We start from the raw sequence: 21,634 nt of genomic DNA, 5'->3' as shown, positions 1-21,634 counted from the left end.
TAAGCCATGAGTCTAAAAAGAAGACAGATAGGAGGCTCAAGTGCACCATAGCCTGAAAAGCAGCGAAGAAGAGCTGTGGATTTTTACCATGGATGAACAAATCTCGTCCGAGGGACTAGTTTTTTTTTTTTTTTGGTGGAATGCATATAGTTGAGCAGAGGGTTACAATAACAGTCCACACTTTAACTAAAAAGGGTTACAATTTAGGTGGTTGGGATCTTCCACTCAGATTTTTGGGGCATAATCCACTGGACTGGACTACCAGACCATGGGCCTCACTTGTCAGAATTGAAATCTGGTGCTCTGCAAAGATGCAAACAATGTAACATATAATTCCTCAACTGTCACACACATACTTATTTGAGGTTTCTATAACCACACACCAAAGCTCCCGAATGTGAAGAGCCAAGCCCAGTTGCACTTGGCATTTTTAATGTTACATGTTGCTGTATTTGTCTTTCTTAACAATCTACTTGTTGACCAGCAATTGAAGGTAAAGAGAATCTTCCATCTGGATGATTTTCCAATGCAGGCACCATCCAAAGCAGCGCAACAATGTCAACGGATTGGATTTCTGAGCATGGCAACCACCTGTACAAGAGACTGAACTATGCCACACAAGCTATCAGCCCGAGCATTGTGTAATACCCGTTAGTCTAGTACTACATAGAAATCCCCATTGTTACACACCTTTTTGATAGCAATGCCCTTAACAGCTACTGAAACTGCAAATTTGGTGAGAGAAAACCAGCAGGGAGAAAACCCAGAAAAACCCCCAACAACCCCATCAGCTATCACGGAAAATCGCCAGCATAACTCGAAAACAACCCGCACCTGGACACAGGAATCTGACCAACAAGTGTCAAGCTAAATAAAAAGGAGATCAATAGAAAGCAACAAGAACAACATTTGTAATTTACAGCACACAATGTTTGAAAATCAAGATCAATTGGCCAGAAAAGCTCTGCCGTCGCTCCACCTGCTGACAAAAATCAAGATCAATTGCTGCAATTGTCTTATGTTTTCAAGGCCCTCGAAACTACATTTTTCTTTTCTTTCCAAGAATTGGCTAACATTCAAGCATAATTTTACATGTGATGAGGAAATGCGTGCACCCCGGAAGAGAAGCGGATCTTCTTCATAGGAAGTAGGGCACTCCTGACCTGGGCCCCCTCATCTGATTGTTCTCCTCCGTTTCTGTGAAAAACTTCACTTCTCTCTCCTGCAGGGTCAAGAAAGAAAGATTGGGGAAAGCAATCATCTATCATCTTAACAAGACATGTTGGCATACTCAAAACTCAACTTGGACTCGATGGGGTACAATCCTGAGTCAACTTGCAAGTCAAACTCAGATGAATCACCCATCATGTTGCTTCGAGAATAGAAAGCTTGTCTTGCAGCCCAAATTCCGTTGTTTTTCATCCATTAAATGGTCTGGTTTTTTTTCCTAATACATGGTTGAGGTTTCTTCTTTTTTATCCAATACATGATTATTTCTTTTGACTTCGAGAAGCCAATTCAGTAGTTTGTGAGAACTATAGTTCTCGCTTTTTAGAGCTCCCTACTGGCTGCTGAAATAGGGGGCCACACAAAACATGGGTGGCCATCACTTCCCCAGTGGGAGCCCATGCCTTCCACCATGGTGGCCCAGGGACTATAGTTCTTCCAGGTTGCCAATGTTTATCAGTTATTTCCATCGTTTGGGTACTTGATTGAGGGCATGTTTGGATTGGGTGAAAACCTTGGACAGCTAATGAAAGCAAAATGAATCCTTTGATGTGACATTCCTCTATTTGAGAAACATGAAAAGAGTGGGAAACTGATTTACTTTCCTCCAAAAGTGAATAAAACCTTTTCTTCAGAAAGTCAATTGGTGGGAAAATAGGTTTTCCTTTGATGTGATGTTTTAAATGACAAAATTAGTGGGAAGAGAAGTTTTCCTTTGAAAATTGCAACTCAAACACTTGAAAATGAAAAGGAAAGGCATTTTCCGGGACAGTTTTTGCAGCAAAACAAGTGTAAAGAGCTCCCTTTCCCTAGCAGTGATGTCACTTTTACTTCTGTTCATTTCACCGTCTTAGTGTTCCTTTCACTTCTTTTGTTTTCCCCCAACCCAAACATGCCCTGAGATTTGGAGATTAAAAACTTCTAAGAGTATTCAATTGAGTACTTTCAGCACTTTAGCAGTCCAACTACCCAACCGCAATCTTGGAGAACAACAAGTTTTTCTGTGATTCAATTTACCAATACTTAAACAAGTCATAGACTTGGTGAATAATGCATTGAAGCCTCGATCGAGTCCGAAGTCCAACCAACTCTTGATGTTGATAAACAGATAGCCACAGAAACAAGACATTTGGATGTGTGGAAATACCCTGAATTTCTTCAGTTATATTTACAGCAGAAGCTTTGTGAGGACGTTTGCCAATTATAAAGGCAGAGGAAAATTGTTTAACAAGGTTGAATCAACATACCATGTTCTCGTTAAAGCTCAATATAGAAGCTACATTCCCACACCGATAACAGTAATTTGGTGCAGACCAAACCTGCAGACATCAAGGATCTAGCCATCAATTCAGCGGAGGTAGAAAGCATAATCAGCCAGTAAAGAAAAAGTGCATGACTTACAGTTACAAGCCCTTTATCTTGAAACATGTACTTGAGACCTTCTTGGACAAGCTGGTGCGCCCGACAAACCAGCTGTAGATTGTTTATATGATTGAACTGTAGAAAGAGAAATGCATGTTGGTTTCTTTTTATTAGTAACAGTTCATTGATGAGGATGGCCCTAGATGCTGAGAATGTCTATTTACCTCTGACGTAACCCTGGACCCGAAAAGCCAACCTGCACCACGTGGACTGACTGCCCACGTTTCAATCTCTTCTGGATCACTCCACATGAGATCGCAGAAGGGCCCTTCATGGGGGATTTCGCAATTCCGCTCAATGACTCTCATCTAGCATGAGCATAAGTGGAAATAAGAATGAGATGTAAGGAGCCGACGCATAGAAGTGTTGTTTAGAGACATGAACAGACTCAAAAAGATGGTTAAGGACGTTCACAAAAATCCGACGGGGCCAAATTTTGTAAATTTGTGCGTCAGTATTTCAAATTGGCAAAGAAAGAGCATATCATGGAGACGAAATGGTGAAATATCTTCTTCTTTTTTCTTTTGAGATGAAGAAAACGGTAGAAATTATATAAGCTACCCATGCAATTAAAATACCAGTATATCTTTGGAAAAAACCTTCACCCAGGTGAGATGAATTCAAACCTGGTCAATTGTTCGAACATCAGGAGAAAGACCTCCATGGACACAAAGAACCTGCCAAACAGAAACACATTTGAATAACAAGTACCTCAATAAAATTATAGAAGTAGACGGAAGAAGAAGGTGATAGTTGTCTGCGTATAAGAGAGAGAGAGAGAGGGGGGGCTTTACAGTTCCATCAATAATGGCTGAAAGAGTGAGGTAATCAAAAACATCAGTGCAATACCGCCATGCATTAGCATTTCCATACTTCCTCTGGCACTCATCATAAAAACCATATACCTAGCAAAGATGGAAACATTACATTAGCATATATCTGATTGGCAGGTTTACATGCTGAATTCTGCAAGGGTACATTTTGAGAATTTAAGTCATAAAATAGTAGCAGGCCTGGTCTGGATTCTAGCTGTTGGCATTGTAAGAGGCATAATAGTGTAATACAAAAAAGTAGATATAATACCAAAACAGAGATTGCCCACCCAGTAATCATTTAAAGGGTCACTTTTGCTGAAACATTTTGGTTTTCTATCCCATCACACATGTAGCTTAAGTTGTCTTCAGTTGCCTGTAACTGCCACTATTCTCATCCAAATCATAATCAATAACATCACCTGAAAATGCCAAAGGCCCAGGGACCCTTTTGCTAATGCTAGTCAGCAGGATTAATATCTACTGATGTTACACTTCCATTGCAGCAGACCATAGCAGCATTTCATAGGTCTCCCTCAATCCCTTATTGCAATGTTTTATCTTGTTTGGCCATAATAGGATCCATATAAGACTTGAGACAATGACCGCCAAGAAGAGGAAACCATTGGAAGAAAACAAGAGAACCCCAAGATAGAGTAAAAGATAATGGACTGTTTGCAAGGATTCCAACTGCCATTAACACTGAATGGAAATTTTCAATAACCCTCCTTGTGAATGGTTAGATGAGGTCGTTCAGTCGCTTGACTGGGGGACTTCTTGCATGTCGATCACCCCTCACAACTGAGACATTCACATGGACAGAGTAGATTTCTAAAAGCATAGAAAGTAAAAATACACACACCAAAAAAAACAGAGAGAGAGAGAGAGAGAGACTTGAGCAAGTTTTCTGAAACATTGCAATGGGACTGGCCACATTCTGAAGCCATCCAGATCGTTGATCCCACATTGAAATCTCATGTTTCGAATGTACTACAGGCCACAAAAAAGTTTATTTTGCTACTTTTTGCGGCTGGTCCTGCCTCTTCTGACATCTAAGCTTACACCCACATGCAGAAACTCCACGTATAGTTCTTCAATCTAGCACAGACATTTTGTGCCCTGACCATCCCACTGACTCAATTTTGAAGGGATCACCTTGCTTTTAATCAAGAAGATAAAAAGCAGACATTTTCTATCTACTCTGGGAGTCAATCCACATCAGAATTTTTTTGGTTCTTAGATACTACAGGCACAAACCAAAGATATGCCTCCCGGTCACACAAGTTAGCCAAACAAAGAATGGGCCTATCGAAGGGTCATGATCAAGGATATCGACCATCCAACCATCTAGATTGAAAATTGGAACTACTTTGATAAACCAGATTGATCCTCTGGAAGATCAGCAGTCCTAATGACCAATGAGCACTATGTGCCGCATTAGTAGTCATTTACTTAGTTGAACCAGTATCCCATCGGTATTTTCTTCACATATTTGTTTGCCACTTTTTGGATATCAAACATTGCTGGAATGACACAAAACTGGTCACATTTGAAAGCCTATTGAGTTAGATTTTATATTAGCCAAGGTCATGTGATACTGATAATGCTAGAGTTATGGCAAATTTACATAAAGCTTATATGGTAGTCAGTGTTCCTAATATCGATACTATCAGCCGATATTATCATTATCGCTGCCCAGCAAGACAAAACCCATCCGATACCCTCGGAAATTTTATTAAAAAAAAATCAAAATCTTTTTATCGTGCGATATATTGCACAATATCGCATGATTTTTTTGCGAAATTACCGATACTATCGTGTTGTATCCGCAGATTTACCGGAAAATCAGGAAAAAAAAGGGGGGGGACTCTTTCTTAAGAGGAGATTTCGGTACCTGTGAAAGAAGATTGAGTGATTGGAACCGTGGGGCCACTCGATGGACAGGTCGACCAAAACTCGTAGGGATTTGGGGAGATTTTTAAAATTTCATGGTTCCGGGATGACCGGAACTCTATCCCTGTTGCTGCGAGAATGGCTTCGGAAGCCTTTTTTGAGGATGCCATCTTCTTCGGAAGGTGGGAACGAGCAACAGCTTTGAGCGGCGGAAGTGGATTAGCTGGTGTTCCACACACCAGCTATATAGCTGCTATATTGACGTTAGCAAGTTCTGTGGGTCTTACTATGAGGAATACGTTGTATCCAAACCATCCATCTATTTGGCGAGCTCGTCGTAAGTCTTGAGCTGAAAAATAAGACAAATCTAAAGAACAAGTGGACCACACTGAAAAATGCAGTGGGAGATTGAACGTCTACCATTGAAAACCTTTTGGGGTCACAGAAGTTTTGGATCAATATAATATTTGTTTTCCTCTTAATCCAGGTCTTTCTGACCTTATGAACATATTGGATGGAAAATAAACGTTATGGTGGGCCCTAAAAATGTTTTAACGGTGAAAATCATTATCACAGCTGCTATATGTGGTGTGGTCCATTTGAGCTTTGGATATGATTCATTTTTTGGCTCATCCTCTAAAATGATCACGCCAAATGGATTAACAGTGTGGATATAATAAATACATCATTGTAGGCCCATCTAATTTTGATCTCCTTTGAACCGGTCATACAATTCGGAGCTCGAGGAGTGTTAGCGCTCGTCTTCGCACGACACGTACCCACAATAGCTATATAGCTGGTGTGTGGTACAGCTAATCCGCTTCCATGAATGGCCACGAGATGTACGGGTCTTACCCACACCGTCCATTCATTTTTTCATATCATTATAGGGTATAAACCCAAAAATAGGCAGATCCAAGGCTCGAGTGGACTACAAAATGGGGATTAAACTCTTACCGTTGAAAACTTTTTGGGGGCTACAAAAGTTTTGCATGGAGCTGATATTTGTGTTTTCTCTTCATCCAGGTCTACATAACTTTATGAATAGGTTGGATGGAAAATAAACATCACGGTGAGCCCTAGAAAAGTTTCAACGATGAGAGTCATTATCACCATTGCTTCCTGTGGTGTGGTCCACTTGAGCCTTGGATCTTCCTGATTTTTGGGCTTATACTGTAAAATGATACGAAAAAACGGATGGACGGTGTGGATAAGACCCATACATCACGGTGGCCAATCAAAGGTGCTGCCCATTCTCAGCTGGAGATGGGTTGTGGTAGGACGCAATCTAGTACTTTTTTAATTGATGCGCAAATACAGACAAACGGTCTGTAATGGGCTCTGTGGGGTCCAGTATATTTTTTATCCAAGCCATCCATCCGTCTTTTCATATAATTTAAGGATATTATATGAAAAATTAAGCAGATTGAGATCTCAGGTGAACCACACCAGAAAAACTGGTGAATGACTGTTAAAAGTATTTTATAGGCCACAAAAGTTTTGGTTTACACTAATTTTTGTACATTTCCTTCATTCGGTTTTTATTGACCTTATCAACGATTTGAATGACAAATAAACATTAAGGATCTACTTAAAGTAGGCCTTGATATATTTTTAACGGTGAACGTTCAATAATCACTGTTTCATGTGGTGTGGTCCACCTGAGATTTGGATGTACTTAAAGTTTGGAAAAACGTTCCAGAAGGATCCGCAAAAATGAATGAACGTAGTGGATATATAATATATCATCAAAGGTGGCCCACATAAATGTATGTATCGAATATCCATTTTGTACATCCATTTGGAGATATTAGTTTAGGTCATGAGACAAATAATGGGTCAAATCCAAAGGTACCCCACCACACAAAACAATGGGGATTGAAATCCTACCATTAAAAACTTTGTGAGGGCCATAAAAGTTTTCGATCGAGCTGATATTTGTGTTTTACCTTAGCAAATATTTGTATGAACTTATGAATAGATTGGATCAAAAATAAACATTATGGTGGACCCCATAAAAGTGGTTTCAAGTTTCAATGGTGGGTGTCATTGCCCCCATTGTTATCTATGATAGGGTGCACTTGAGCTTTGGATCAGCCTAATTCTTTGGCTCAAGACCTAAAATGATCTCTCCAAATGGATGGATGTTGTGGATACAACACATATATAATGGCAAGGGGCCACACTAAGGGTCTCACGCACATCTTGGTTTCGAAGAAGGAAGGTTTCAACGGCGGGTGGCACTGTCCCCACTGTTTTTTTTTTTTTTTGTGGTGGGGTCCACTTAGTTGTGTTTTCATACATGTTTTGATATGGTTATAAATGTTATACATTATATTTGAATATAGTTGACTTAGTTCAATCAGACAATGTATGGCTTATGACCCTATACAAAGGAAACCTATTGTCTGTACTTTTTTTTTTTTTTTTGAGATGTTATGATTTAAAAGTGTGTATTAAAGTCTTTTATAACCATCCCTGAAGTTTCATTGAAAAATTCAACCATTTTCCCAATGTTTCCCAAAAAGTGCGATAAATTATGCGATATAAACGATATATCCCGTGCGATAACCGATACGTATCTGTATCCCAAGGATGCGATACATTGCGCGATACCGATATTTCGAACTCTGATGGTAGTTAAACAACTCAAAGGCTTGGTCATTTTAATGTTTTTTTATTGAAATAGATTGTTAAAATTAGAAGTAATGGATTCCTAGGATTATATTAAGGGTTTCATTTACATTAAGAATATGTACATGAGCATGTAAAAGACTCTTTTATGAATAATTATGGAGTAAAAATTTTATTTTCTTATTTTTCAAGCATTTTTTGCTTCCCATTACTTTTAATGCAGCCTGTTATGCGAAATGGATCAAAGGTAAGAAAGCAAGGATTGTGGAAAACAAAAAATGGAAAAATAGAAATGCTTACTAACACATGCAAAAATTAACCAATCAACACACGCCTCACACAAACACAAAGCTCTTAATTATATAAATAAATAAATAAGACTTCCTTAATTGGGATAAGGCTTAGATGATGATGATGATGAAAAACATGTTTAACTTTTCTCCAAAACATCAATCATATTCATAGCATTAACACGTCTAAAGAGGCCTTCATATAGGCTTTTACAAAAAGAAAAGCCTACAACCATGTAAAATGACTAATATATGCCCTTAATAAAACACTGCACCATAATAGTTCTAAATGAGGGACATTTTGACATTTCCCCTTTATTTAAAAGCACTACAAAGAACAAGCTAACATTTCTTCCTTCCATCGTGTGGACACCACACGGGGACATGTGAGTTGGGATTGGGTTCACAATCCTCAACCCGACCATAGTTGGGTTGGGGTTGGGCTTGGGATGAGGCCTCAGGCAACTCAACCCAACCTAAACTTGACCTTATACGCGGTATGTAGACATATAAGTTTGACTTACATAATATAAATGTAAAATCATGACCTAGATAGAAAATAAAGTTCATGGTTGGAACCGTCCATGCTATATTGGATTCATATTAAAAATAAAAAATCCATGCATGGAAAATAGAGTTCATGATCGGAACTGATTTGGGCCACATGTCAAATGTTTATCAATTTATTTATTTTTTTATGATTGGTGATTGTCAACTTTATTTTGTTGGTCTTATTTCAGAAATTGCAGGTGATATTTGATGGCTACATGTTCAATTTTATGGATTAGTTTACTAGTTGCAAGTGTTAACCAGACCAAAGTAAAACTGTGTTAGGGTTGAGTGTTCAATACCTTGGGTTGGTCTAATGTTGCATCACTCCTCTTGACTCCTTTTAAGGTTGGGTTGGGCTTGTGTTGACCCTCAACCCAGCCCAATCTGCCCAAGTTCCTCCCCTAATGAGTATTATAGACTAAGTTAGTAGTCATTTACTTAGTTGTTAGAGTTAAGAGTCAGCCGGGCTCCTTTGGTGTTTTGGTCATATATTTGGTGAGCCACTTTTCTTTTCCTTTTTTTTTTCTCAACAAATAATACACTTTATTAAAGGCCAAAGGCCGAAAAGAAAACAACAAAACCAGGGGGGGGGGGGGCGCAAAAAGCGAGAAACCCACTCCCTGATTAACAACATATTCATGGTTCAGTGGTAGACAACCTCTATTTCAACACTGAGATCACGAGATCGAGCGCCCATGTGGCGTAGGTTGGGGTGTGTTAAAAAAAAACGATTAACCATCCCTTGAAAGAAACAAAACTGAAAGAGAAAGGAAAAAAACAAAAACAACAACAAAAACCCCGTGAGGGAACCCACTCCCTGATTAACAACACAATCTGATTAACCACCCCCTTAATCGAAGAATTCCTATTATGAAAGCACCAATCATATCTTATTTAATGAGCCACTTCTCAAATATCAATGTTGTCCATGAAATTGATCCCATTTGAAACCCTATTGAATTAGCTTCAAACAAGCCTAGATCATCTGATTATGATACAATTGGTGTAAGTTACAACCAATTTACATAAAAGGTATATGGTTGTAACGGGATTGAAGGTTTTCTATCATTATAATATTTTTATTAAATAGCTGGTTAGGACTAGAAGTAATGGATGATGAGAACTACAATGGGTTTTCCTTTGCTACTTCTTTTTTTAAAATAAGTGTTTCCTTTTCTTTAAGAATAAGTATATAAGCATGTAAAGACACTTTTTTACAAATAGTTATGGTGGAATCAAAGTTAGCTCTTTTCTTTTCTATGAAGAATTTTCTCTTCTTCTTCTTGCTTGTGAAGATCCTTAGCTGGAACGTAAGGGGTTTAGGGAGTAGGGAGAAAAGAAGGCCCAGCCAATTGCGCTACAGGAGATCAAAATGATGGCCTTAATAAGAAGGTGGTTGATTCAAAATTGGGTGGAAAGGACTAGGTGGCTCTCAATGCGATCAGTGTTGCTAGGGGAATTCTGGTGATTTGGAACTTTCCCCTGTGGAAAAAGGAGTATTGGTGGTGTGGACCATTCTCTATTTCAGTGTTGCCGAAGGAGGGTCCATCGAGTTTCTGATGGATCTTCCCTGTTGTCTACGGTCCAAATTAGCAACATTATGTTTGGCCTTCTAAGAGAAGCTAGATGAGATCCACTGGAGGTGGCAACACTCAAAATGTGTGGGGGATGACTTCAATGTGATCAGTTTTACATTGGAGAAGTTGAGTGGTGGTTGTATCATGCAGAGCATGCAAGCTTTCTTGGAATGGATGGTAAGAAATGAAATGGTGAATCTCCCCATGAGTGAAGTGAAGTTCACTTGGATGAATGGGCAAGAAAGGGCAGTCAAGTCTACGTTGGATCGTTTCCTAGTCTCCCGCGAGTGGGTGTATGAGTATCCTTAAGCGCAGCAGAGAGGCCTTCCAAGGCCAGTTTCCGACCACTATTCAATTTTGTTGGAGGTGACTGAGGAGAATTGGGGACACATGACATTCCGATTTAAGTTGATGCGGCAACAAGTGGAGGGTTTTCTAAAGTTAGTGAAGGAGTGGTGGAAATCTTTTGAAGTTGAAGGTTATGATGGGTTCAAATTATTTCAAAAACTAAAGCTTCTGAGAGGGAAGATGAGAGAGGTGACAAGGAGGAGGGATCAAGGAAGCTAAAGTGGAGTCTATACTTCAGGAAATCCAAGCCATTGACATTAAGGAGGAGTGCGACGCAATTTCGGAAGTAGAGAAGGCCTTGCGAGTCAACATTTCGCTCGAACATTTGAAGCATCTTAAGGAAGAAGCGATAAAATGGAGGCAACACTCTCGTGCAATGAGACTTAAAGGAGACAAAATTACTAAATTCTTTCATGGAATTGCAAGTGCTCGAGCGAGGAACAATATGATCCATAGCATGCTAGTGGCTGGTAGTAGGATTGAAGAAAATAGTTAGGTTTGCTATTCAATTTGTGAAATTTTTTAAGGAGTTGCTTACAGATGAGGGTTACGTTCAACAATCTGCCCTTTAGCCAACTATCGGGGGAGAAGACTGACAGGTATAAAAAACCATTTTCCATGGAGGAGGTCAAAGGTGTGGTGGATTCATTTTTCAGGGGATGCGGGCTGGAGGGGTTTCATTGGCATTCTAAGGTCTTTTTGGACATAGTGAAGGATGATTTCTTGTATTTCTTATCTGAATTCTGGGAGATAGGTCAGATTTTGTCATAGCTAAGGGCATCATTTATTGTTATCATCTTGATAGTCGAAGGAGCCAAAAGCTTGCAGGATTTTAGGCTCATCGGCCTTATTGGAGGGGCCTACAAGATTTCAAGCAATGCAAGTTAGTGTTATGTCAAAACCCCGAGGTGTTTTTTTTTTTTTTTTTATAACTCAGCACAATGAGGGTAGATTCTAGATAGTGCTCTAATTGCCCAAGTGTGTCGACTTGAGGCATTGGGAAAGAAAAAACAGTATTATTTGTAAGCTGGATATTGAGAAAGTTGACAATCATGTGAAGTTGGGATTTCTTGGACTATATGTTGGGGATGTTGGGGTGTGGTTAAAAATGGAAAAGATGGATCCAAGATGTGTGCGCTCAGCCAGGTCCTCTGTGCTAGTTAACGGCTCTCCTAAAAGATTTTTTCAAGCAGTGAGAGGTCTCTAGTAAGGGAACCGGCTCTCACCTTATTTTGTTTGTGGTGGTGACAAAAGCATTGAGGAAAATGTTGGAAAAAGGTCAATCAGTTGGGTTGATAACAACTTTCGGGTGAAGAACACTGACTTAAAGATCTCATGTCTTCAGTTCACCAATGACAAGATCCTCTTTTGCAATGCTAATGTTGGGATAGTGGACAATCTATGAAAAATAGTGAGGTCCTTTGAGGTAGTCTCTAGTTTAAAGGTTAATATTTTCAATAGTGAGCTATTGGGTATCAGCAAAAGAAGAGGTGAAAAGGCTCGCAGAGGTGTTTGCGTGCCAGGTTGGGAATCTCTTGTCATCGTATCTTGGGCTCACATTGTGTGTTGGCAAGCCTACTAAACATTTGCGAAAAAATGTGATAAAAAGGATAGAGAGGAAACTATCTAGGTGGAAGAGTCAACACCTTTCCCTGGGGGGGAGGCTCACATTGATTAAAGCTACAATTTCGAATCTACCAATCTATTATATATCCCTCTTTAAGTTCCCATCAGCAATGTTGGATAAGTTGAGACACAACTTTCTATGGCAATGTGCCGAAGTGAAGAAAATTTTCCATCTTAAATGAGATGAGACATGTGAACCGTATCAAGAAGGGGGGTGGGGCTTAGGAAATTGGAGCGGATGAATCACACTTTGCTGAAGAAATGGTTGTGGAGGTTTGGGGTAGATGAAGGGAGGGTGTAGAGGGAGGTGATTGCAAGTAAATATGGCATTCAAGAAGGGGGTTTAGTGGGTGAACGGTTCGTTATTGGGCTTTTAGGATATGAAAGGCAGGCAAGGGACATAATGGTAAGCAAGTTCAAAGAGGGATTCAAGTTTTCATGTGGAAACGGATAAAGGATTAGATTTTGGCAAGACTAGTGGATTGGGGCAACCCCTCCAGGAGTTTCCGTTAATTGCCTACCTTGCCCCAGACCGAGACATTTCAGCAGCGTCGTGCTTCTCCAAAAGTCGACCTTTGCACCCCCTCGCCGCTTTGGAAGAAACTTGTCGGATGAGGAGGCAGTGAAGTTCATTCGGCTTTTAAAGAGGCACCAACACATCAAGCCCCCTAAGCATGAGTGATTTGATGGTGTAGTCCAAGGTAAGTACAATCTGTTCCAAGACGGATTCTTCTATAGCTTGTTGACTGAAAACTCTTTGAATGTGACATGTGATCAGACTTCTTATGTTTAGTCCTATCACCTTCCAAGTCAGCGGCTTTCGCTTGGTTAGTGGGAATGAACAGGGTGCTCACAATTGACAACTTGCAAAAGAGATCGTTGGCATCCCCAATTGTTGTACTATGTGTTAGAAAGATGCGGAGATGGTGAACCACTTGTTCATCCATTGCACCTTTGCTCGGAAGGTGCGGGAGAGGTTCCTTGATTGTTTTAAGATCTCTTGGGTGATGCCAGGGTCTATTGGCAAGCTCTTTCTAGCATGGCATGAGGGAGGAGTCAGGAGTGAAGAGACGGTGGTGTGGAGGTTAATTTTGTTGACAGTAATTTGCGCTATGAGAGGAAAGGAAGAATCGTTCTTTCCATGATAAGAGCGAGTCAAGAAAGGATGTATTTGAGAAAGCAAACTTCGATGTTTTATCTTGGATCAATTGTATTAATGCCTCCATCCAAAGTGATTGATTTGTGAGGGCAGAGCTGTAGTTTTGAGGTTCACTTTTCATGGCACTTCTTTAATAAAGGTTTCTTGGCCTTTAAAAAAAATGCTGTTGCTTTCAGGCATGTATTGCCCATAATCTCTGATCCAGTTTGCATCTCGAGCTGCATTACACAAAACGACATATCTATTATTTGTTGCCACTCTTGCTCCTTGACTCTTCTAATGACTAAGCTCTTTGCACTTGCAAATCTTTGGCCTAGCATAAATATTTTGGGCACCAAGCATCCCATTGAGGAAAATGTAAAGGGATCACTTGCATTTTATATCCAAAAAAGAGGGGAAAAAAAAAAAAATCTTTAATGGAAGAGCTCAAGAATGGAACAAAAGAAAAATGGTTGGCCAATTCTACAATAAAAGAGTACTTAGCGGTGGAGCCACATGAATTGGATACAAAATTTGTTTTCACATGTGCCTTGTTACTTCCATTTGATACCTTAAGAGTTGTGCATGAAAATATTAAGGTGACACTCCTACTACAGAATCTACTTCCTCTTTAAAAAATATAATGAGAAAACTTACTAAGGAAAATCGAAGAGGGAACGAAGTCCAAATACAAACCCAATGGACTCTCCAAAGAAAACATGGGACCCAATATTGCCTTTCAAAATAATAATAACCATACCTACTTTTTGTTGGTGTTCCTGTGGGCCTGTCACTTATATAGTTACAAAGATTCCATTCACCGACAACTTGACAAGACCTACATGAGCACAACCCAAAGTTCATTTCCACTTGGGATTTACCTAATGAGCGGTAACAGGGATGGCAGTTTTAAAAATACTTATCGGGAAATTTTAAATGGAAGCAGCAAGCCTGGGTCAAGATGAAGCAGAGACAACCATCAGGTTCTTTTTCACAGACGACCGCTAGTTGTAGGAAAAAAAAAAAAATAGCATCAATAAGGTAATGGTGAGATGAAATTGATCCACTGACAGACATTGAATTTTTTTAGTAATTCTCTATGCAAAAGATTAAATTACTCCAGTGGTTAAACCACAGTTCTCAGGCATCTCTCTTTAGAATAGGAGAGTAGTTGTCTTGTTGAAGGAAGGTTCTAAAATATATCTAACCTTAACATATTGACTATTTGATATCTCAATATACAGTTGCTACCAGAAATGTGTATATAGGAGTCATCCCCCATTTCATGCTTAAGACTTAAAGAGTTAATAGTACGTGTGAAAAATGTGACACTTGAAGGGCACAAAGGGTCAAAGATAGCACATTGTCGGTGCTTGAAGATAAACAATGGCACCTGTGGCACATTAGCACATGTGGCATGTGTACCACAAGCAAGGTATTCCAAAATAGTTACATAAGCTTACGGCAATAGTGGTAAGCATTACGCGTCACGGGGTGGTAATGGCCGTAATGGAAATTGACCTTAACAGCCATTAAAGGGGGCGAGATAGGTTCTTAAAAACCAAAAAAAAAAACGTAACAGCCATTACAGCCCATATCATAACGTGGTAATGGCAGTGGCTGTTACAGGCACCATAGCGTTATGGAATGCCTTGTTCACAGGAGCATGGTCCACCATGTACCATTACAAGGACTGGCTAGTTTCCACTTTTTGGAGGAACAAGGAAGACCGCCGGTGGTCAAAATATTTGGACTAGGCCTTTATTTTTGGGGCTCTGTGCAGAAAAACCATGGAAAAGAGACTTGTCCAAAATGTTTGTTGCTACCAAACAGCCCCTTAGAGATTCAAAACAACCAGGACAAGGACTAAGACAGTACATTACACACTACAATTAGTTTTTGTACCAAAAAAATAAGGAATTTCAAAGATGCAAACCATCTTTATTTTTTACTTAATTAGCCATCTATTTAACTTATAAAGGTTTTCTTTTCTTTGAGAAGCACCAAAATTTTATTAAACTGCCAAAAAAGCAACCAAAGGGAAAAACCTTTATAAACCCAGCAAAGAAACTACACTAAAACCACCCACATCTTTTATCCAAGAGGCCCAATGCACAATATCTCATTTGACTCTATTTACAACCCCAAACCCACTCAAATTTGTAAAACAGCAATTATTTCTCTCCCAAATGGCACATAGAATGGCCATAAGAGCCCACCACTACACAACCTTTCCTTCTTTTCCTATCCTGCCACCATGCCAATCCAATAAAAGGGCTTCAACAGATTCCGGCGTCACCCAAGATGTATCAAAGATTTAAAGAACAGTCTCCCAAACTTATATTGAGAATTTGCATTGAGGGAAAAGGTGATTGACCAACTCTGCCTTGTTCATACACAATAAGCAGACATTGGGGAGCATCATCGATGTTAAACAATCCAAATTTTAAAATACAAGAAGCTGTTGAATGAACATGCAAAAGAGAAAATTTTAGGTGGGATTACATAAATTTCTGCAAAAGGTTTCGTGGAACCACACAAAATCAATACTACCAACCAACAATGGATCTAAATTATGATATAAGAACATACCTGAGTTAGTTGTCTGCTTTCATGATTTCCACGCAGAAGTGTTATATTCGCAGGGTATCTGATAAAAAAAAAAAAAAATTTGAAAAGATCAAAGACAAAAAAAGGGCAGTGCTCTGTTCTTGAAGCACCCGGGGGGGCAGAGACAGAGTGGCACCAGCAGTGGCAAAAGTGATCAAAATATCAAATGGACATACATATAGAGATACCTTGCTTTCAGAAGCAAAAGAATTGTGAAAACTTCCAGACTGTTGTAACCACGATCAACAAAATCACCCTGCCATGGTGTATGACGAATCAATATCCACTAGTAAGGTGAAATGGAAGAACACTACATTCGTGCCGCATAGAAGGTTACCATAAAAATGTAGTTTGTCTCAGGTACATGACCTCCGGTCTGAAATAGTTTCATTAGATCGTGGAACTGGCCATGGATGTCACCACAAACTGTCACTGGGCTGTTGACAGGCTGCACATTTGACTCTTCAATGAGAATCTCCTTCACCTGCGAAGTTTAACATACAGAGTCAGAGGACGGTAACAATAGCCTAGTTCGAGACATGAAAAAGCTTAGGTAAAATATGCCATGTTACAAAGCGATTTGTGGTGTTAAGCTGAAACATATAGTCTGTGTAACGTAGAAACAGACAGATATTTTAATTCACGCCATTAAGGTTATGTAATCAAAATATATTACTAAATAAATAATAGTTAACATCAAAGACGTAAATGTCAAGATAAATAAATAAAAACATAAGTACAAAAATAAAGTATGCAAAAGGATAAATTGAGTAACAGATGTCTTAATGGCTCAGTATGAAGTGAGTGGAGTTTGTTTGTTACATCTATACTACATATGATGCAAGGATCTTTTAGACATTTTTACCCATGTGATTAGTCATGGGGAGGGAAAACCCTTCAATTTTTTTGTTTGTGTATTCCTTTGACCCAAGGGCACTTGTGTCCTTTCAACTCCCTCACAGGAGTAGCCTGCACCCCTTCTTCTCTTCTTTTGAGTGTAGCCCACACAGAAGGGAGCATGTGCGACTAACGCTCTGGTGGGCCTACTGCGATGAATCCGTAACATCCAAACCGTAAACCTATTGTGCTAGATCATGTTACAGTGTTGGCCCAGAAACGAGGCAAGTCTAAAGCTCGAGTGGGTCATAACACTAGAAAATGTGGGCATGGCACAGTTGAAACCCTTCTCACTTTCTCCCACCGCATGTAGTCCATATGCATGTAGCCGCACCCTTTCCCTTGGTCTCTCTCCCTTTTTTCTCTCTCCCCAACTCTCTCCACATGCATTGTCTGTGACATCCCCCTAGTAGTAGTAGTAGTAGATAACTAAATGTATCCTTAGCAATCGGTAGTTATAAAGATTCATGAGTACTAATAAAGCATCTATACAAAAGATCCAGCCCACCAAGCAATTCTTTGCCCTTCTACCAACAAAGGACAAACCCCCCCGCAAGCGTTCAAAGCTCGACTAATAAGGATGACCTCCACAATGCCTGCTCTTGCTTACCTAGCTTCATCCCATGCCAAGAAGATAGCAACACCTCTACGATGCCTGCCGTTAGGCATCACCCATGAAATACCGAAGGCTTTGAGGAAGATAGACCAAACCTCATGCGCAAACAGGCAATAATGGACAAGTGATCCACCGATTCCGAGTTCCTCATGCACATAATACAAACATTTGGAATGATCATTGGCCTTTTTGGAGGTTGTCAATTGTCAATACTCTTTTCCTCCCTACTAGCCATGTGAATGCCACAACTACTGAGGAGCTCCATATTTCCACATGAAAGATGCCTTTGCGATAACGCCTTCCTCTTGATAGTTGCTAAGCATCTTGAAAAAAAAAATGAATAGAAAAGCTTCTTGAAGCCTCCTTGAGCCACCTCATCCGGTCTTTCTCCCCCTCCGATGGAGAAAGGAGCTGAATACCTCTTAAGAGCATGACAAGGTCGTGGATCTTCTCATTGGAAAGGTTCCTTAGGCACGAAAGCAGCCACGCCATCACACCATCACTACTCGAGTGGCACCTCGAAACCAAAAGGTCAATGTGTACCGCTATTTTAGCTATAGTCTCGGAAAAACATCCTGAAGGGAAGATTCTCCCACCCACATGTCCTTCCAGAACTGGATTTTCTCCCGATTACCTAGGGAAAACCCAATCCCCTACATGAACTTTGCTTTCACATTCGAGACTCCTTTCCATATTCCCGACGGTCTATATAAATATGAGTCCCTAGTCGTCCATCCCCCCATCTCACCACCATATTTAGCTGTTACGACATCTCTCCAGATTAAATCTTTTTGTCCCAGACCTCCACCACCATTTGCCAACAAAGCCAATTTTGTTGTCTCCATGTCTCCGATATTAGCTCCCCCCCTCCTCTTAAGACTTACAAACCTCTTCCCACTCAAGTAAATGGAATTTCTTCCTCCGATCATTGCCACAAAAATTTATGTTCAAAGTCTTTTAAATTGAACTAGAACCAATTTAGGACACTTAAAGAGGGACATGAAGTAGAGAGGAATATTTGAAAGGGCTACTTTGATGATAGTCAGCCTGCCTCCCAATGATAGATATTTGCTTTTCTCCATTCGAATCTGTCCACAACTCAATCCCAAAGATGTTTTGTTGGTTTTCCAATATGTAGGAGAAAGCCCAAATGCATAGATGGAAAAGACCCCGCTCTACAGCCGAAGACCCACACCAACTGTCTCACATCTTCAGCCAATATCCAATTACCCAACATTTCACTCTTGGTAATATTCACTTTCCGACCTGACAGCACTTTGAAACACCTAACCACCATCTGAAGTTTGTCCACCATATCCGGCTTTGCTTTGCAAAATATAACTATGTCATCTACAAACTGAAGATACAAAATTGGTATTGAATCTCTATGAACCCTAAAATCACAAATAAAACCCAATTATTGCCCTTTTCAGCATGCTGCCCAAACATTTGTGTCAATCTTCATATTACTGAAATGCAAAATGCAGCTCACAATAATCCAAAAATTCATCATAAATACGCCTTCTACACGGATTTCACACCACTTCAAACTTGGAACGAGCATGAAGAACTTGACAATACTTCTTTATCTTTTGCGTTGTTCTGTTGGATTGGTCGCTCAAGATCTTTGGTCTCACACAGGATTCCATGTGCCCCATGCTTCACGGGTCAAAGAGTAAGCTAGTGATGCTTTCGGCTACTAGACTCTAGCCATCTAGGGTGCATCACTCCACTGCTTCGCCTAGCAGCACGACACTTGTATTGCTCTCCCACAACCCTGTTTTCACAGTTTAGGCTGCTCCCATTTCACTCGAACTGATTTGTGAGCCAAGCAAGCAACCCGTGGACGGCTTGGCATAACAACCCACAGCTAACACAAATGTAACTATCACTCGCTACATTGCTCAGACATTACAACTTGGATGATCTGCCTATGTCTGCACTTCAATTCCACGTGCAAATCCCATTCCTGAGCCATACCCGATTCCATGCGCTAGTAGTAATGTGGCCCACTCTGATAAATGGAGAAAGATGGGCCAACTTTTTTATTCCACTCCATTAGTTAGATTAAGCTTGTAAAAGTAAGTGGTAACTGGAGCTACCAAACTGTTGCTGAAAAAGACATCCCAATCAGCAGAACAATGATATGGATCCAAACCACACAAGCTGGGCGAGCAAAGAACAAGCCCATTCAAGGGTCCTGATTATCGATTTGGAGCATCCAACCATCAATATTGAAAATATCAATCACCTAGATTTATCTGATAGATGATTCGTGGTCCCAATGTACATTATGGATTTATCTGATAGAAAATTCTCCTAATCTACCTATGATGAATAGCAATTCAAATGGGAAAAAAATGACAGGAAAGAAATTACAGCATTAAAAACACGTCAAAATTCCAATAGAGAATGAAATAAGGTCAAAATCGAAAATCTTACGCACACACCAAAAAAAAAACTGCGCGGAATATCAAATTTTCCATAGAATCACCATCACGAGAGAGGGAAAAAAAAAGAGTCAGGGGCAGCTTGAAATCGAGGGCAGAAAATGAATCAGAAACAGAAAACTAATTCCGCAAGCGCGAGAAGAGATCGGCATATCGAGTGCAAACAGAAAACCTAGAGATAGAGGCGGGGATTTCGAAATCTTACGTATTCACAGAGGAGCTGAAGCTCTTCTTCTGTTAGATGGTTGCCTTCTTTCACCTTCGAAATCCAGAGATCGAGATCCATGGCGGCTGTTCGTAGAGAGGCGATTTCTCTCTGAGAACTGTTCGAGCTTTGACGAAAGAGGAGGGGATTCGAAAAGGGGAAGCAGGCGAGCGACACAAACAGAGGCTAGAGGCGAGGGTAGATTCGTCAAATTGATTTCTTGGCCTTTATAGGCAAGTTTTTCCAAGGGAGGCGATTCTGACAAGAGGTGCGCAAAAGGTCAGAAAAGCCCCGAGATATTTTCTAAGAGGCACCTGTGTCCTTGTGCGACGAGAGGAGAACGAGACGCAGATGAAATGGAGATTGCTTTTCACACGACACACACGAGAAATAAAATAAATCGGTGGCCGTCCATCTGGTGGGGCCATAATGGTGCAGACATCTCGCGGCGTCCATCTGGTGGGCCTGTGATGGATGGTTTATCAATAGCGGCGTCCATCTGGTGGGCCTGTGATGGATGGTTTATCAATGGCGGCGTCCATCTGGTGTTGAACAATGTTATCCATCACTTGTGTAGCTTTCCCTTGCTTAAATGTGTGGACCGTTGAGCAAATTCTGTTTTCTGCCGTTGTTTCCTGATGCCTCGTATCAGATCTTTTACCATTTGAAATTAGAGAAACGGTTGCGTATGATAAGTAACTGTATCGCTTCTCTAGATGGTCTCACGGCCTAGGGGTGTACATCGAGCCGAACCGAGTCGAGTTGGCCTCAGCTCGACTCCGCTCAGCTACCAGCTAACCCAGCTCGAACTTGGCTCGGCTCAGTCCTCCTCAAGCCTGACTGGCCAGCTCGCTCAGTTCAGTCAGCCGATCGGGCCAGTTCAAGCCAAAATCAAGCATCTATGGCATTTTCACGGACACATGCACTTCACTTTCAATATCCCATTGTATGTAAAGTTAAGGGTGCACACTAGTCGGTTCAATCTAGTTATGAGGTGAAACCAAAACCGAACTGTTCCATACGGTTCTAGGAATTTTCAGAACCAAACCGTTAGCACACTAGAACCAAACTGGAACTGGACCGTGAAAACCAGTTCGGTTCCGCAATTCTAAGCTTTTTAAAATCCAACCTAATTAGTATGAATTGTTGGGGCCCACGTTTTGACACACTCACTTGTTGATTTGGTCACATAGACCCGCGCGTGAGCGGATACTCAGAAATAAAGTAGATTCAACAGCTCTAGTAGGCCCCCGCCGTAGAAAATAGTGGTGATGAACGGCCACATGTTGAAACCTTGCTAAGGACCATTTTGTAAATATGCATTTATATCCACCGTC

The 21,634-nt window shown here is 40.4% G+C and overlaps 1 protein-coding gene across 4 annotated transcripts; it reads right to left on the bottom strand.

Annotated features, from left to right (window-relative positions):
• Positions 1–310: 310 nt before the first annotated feature.
• On the bottom strand, positions 311–20,642 carry LOC131236798 (phytochrome-associated serine/threonine-protein phosphatase-like). 4 transcript variants are annotated; one of them, XM_058234243.1, is made up of 11 exons: positions 20,298–20,642; positions 16,467–16,613; positions 16,318–16,385; positions 16,112–16,169; positions 3,444–3,554; positions 3,276–3,326; positions 2,814–2,957; positions 2,629–2,724; positions 2,475–2,546; positions 1,093–1,222; positions 311–848 (listed from the first exon to the last, which is right to left on the bottom strand). In XM_058234243.1, exons 1-10 carry the CDS (start codon positions 20,376–20,378, stop codon positions 1,139–1,141), a joined length of 912 nt encoding a protein of 303 aa, XP_058090226.1. In that variant the 5' UTR covers positions 20,379–20,642; the 3' UTR covers positions 311–848; positions 1,093–1,138. The 4 variants fall into 4 exon arrangements, with proteins under 4 accessions (XP_058090226.1, XP_058090225.1, XP_058090224.1 ...); XM_058234242.1 differs by lacking the exon at positions 311–848 and adding an exon at positions 863–982; XM_058234241.1 differs by lacking the exon at positions 311–848 and adding an exon at positions 863–979.
• Positions 20,643–21,634: the final 992 nt, after the last annotated feature.

The sequence above is a fragment of the Magnolia sinica genome, chromosome 2 (genome assembly GCF_029962835.1).
Source record: "Magnolia sinica isolate HGM2019 chromosome 2, MsV1, whole genome shotgun sequence".
Classification (NCBI taxonomy): domain Eukaryota; kingdom Viridiplantae; phylum Streptophyta; class Magnoliopsida; order Magnoliales; family Magnoliaceae; genus Magnolia; species Magnolia sinica.
This window is presented reverse-complemented; position numbering and strand designations above follow the sequence as displayed.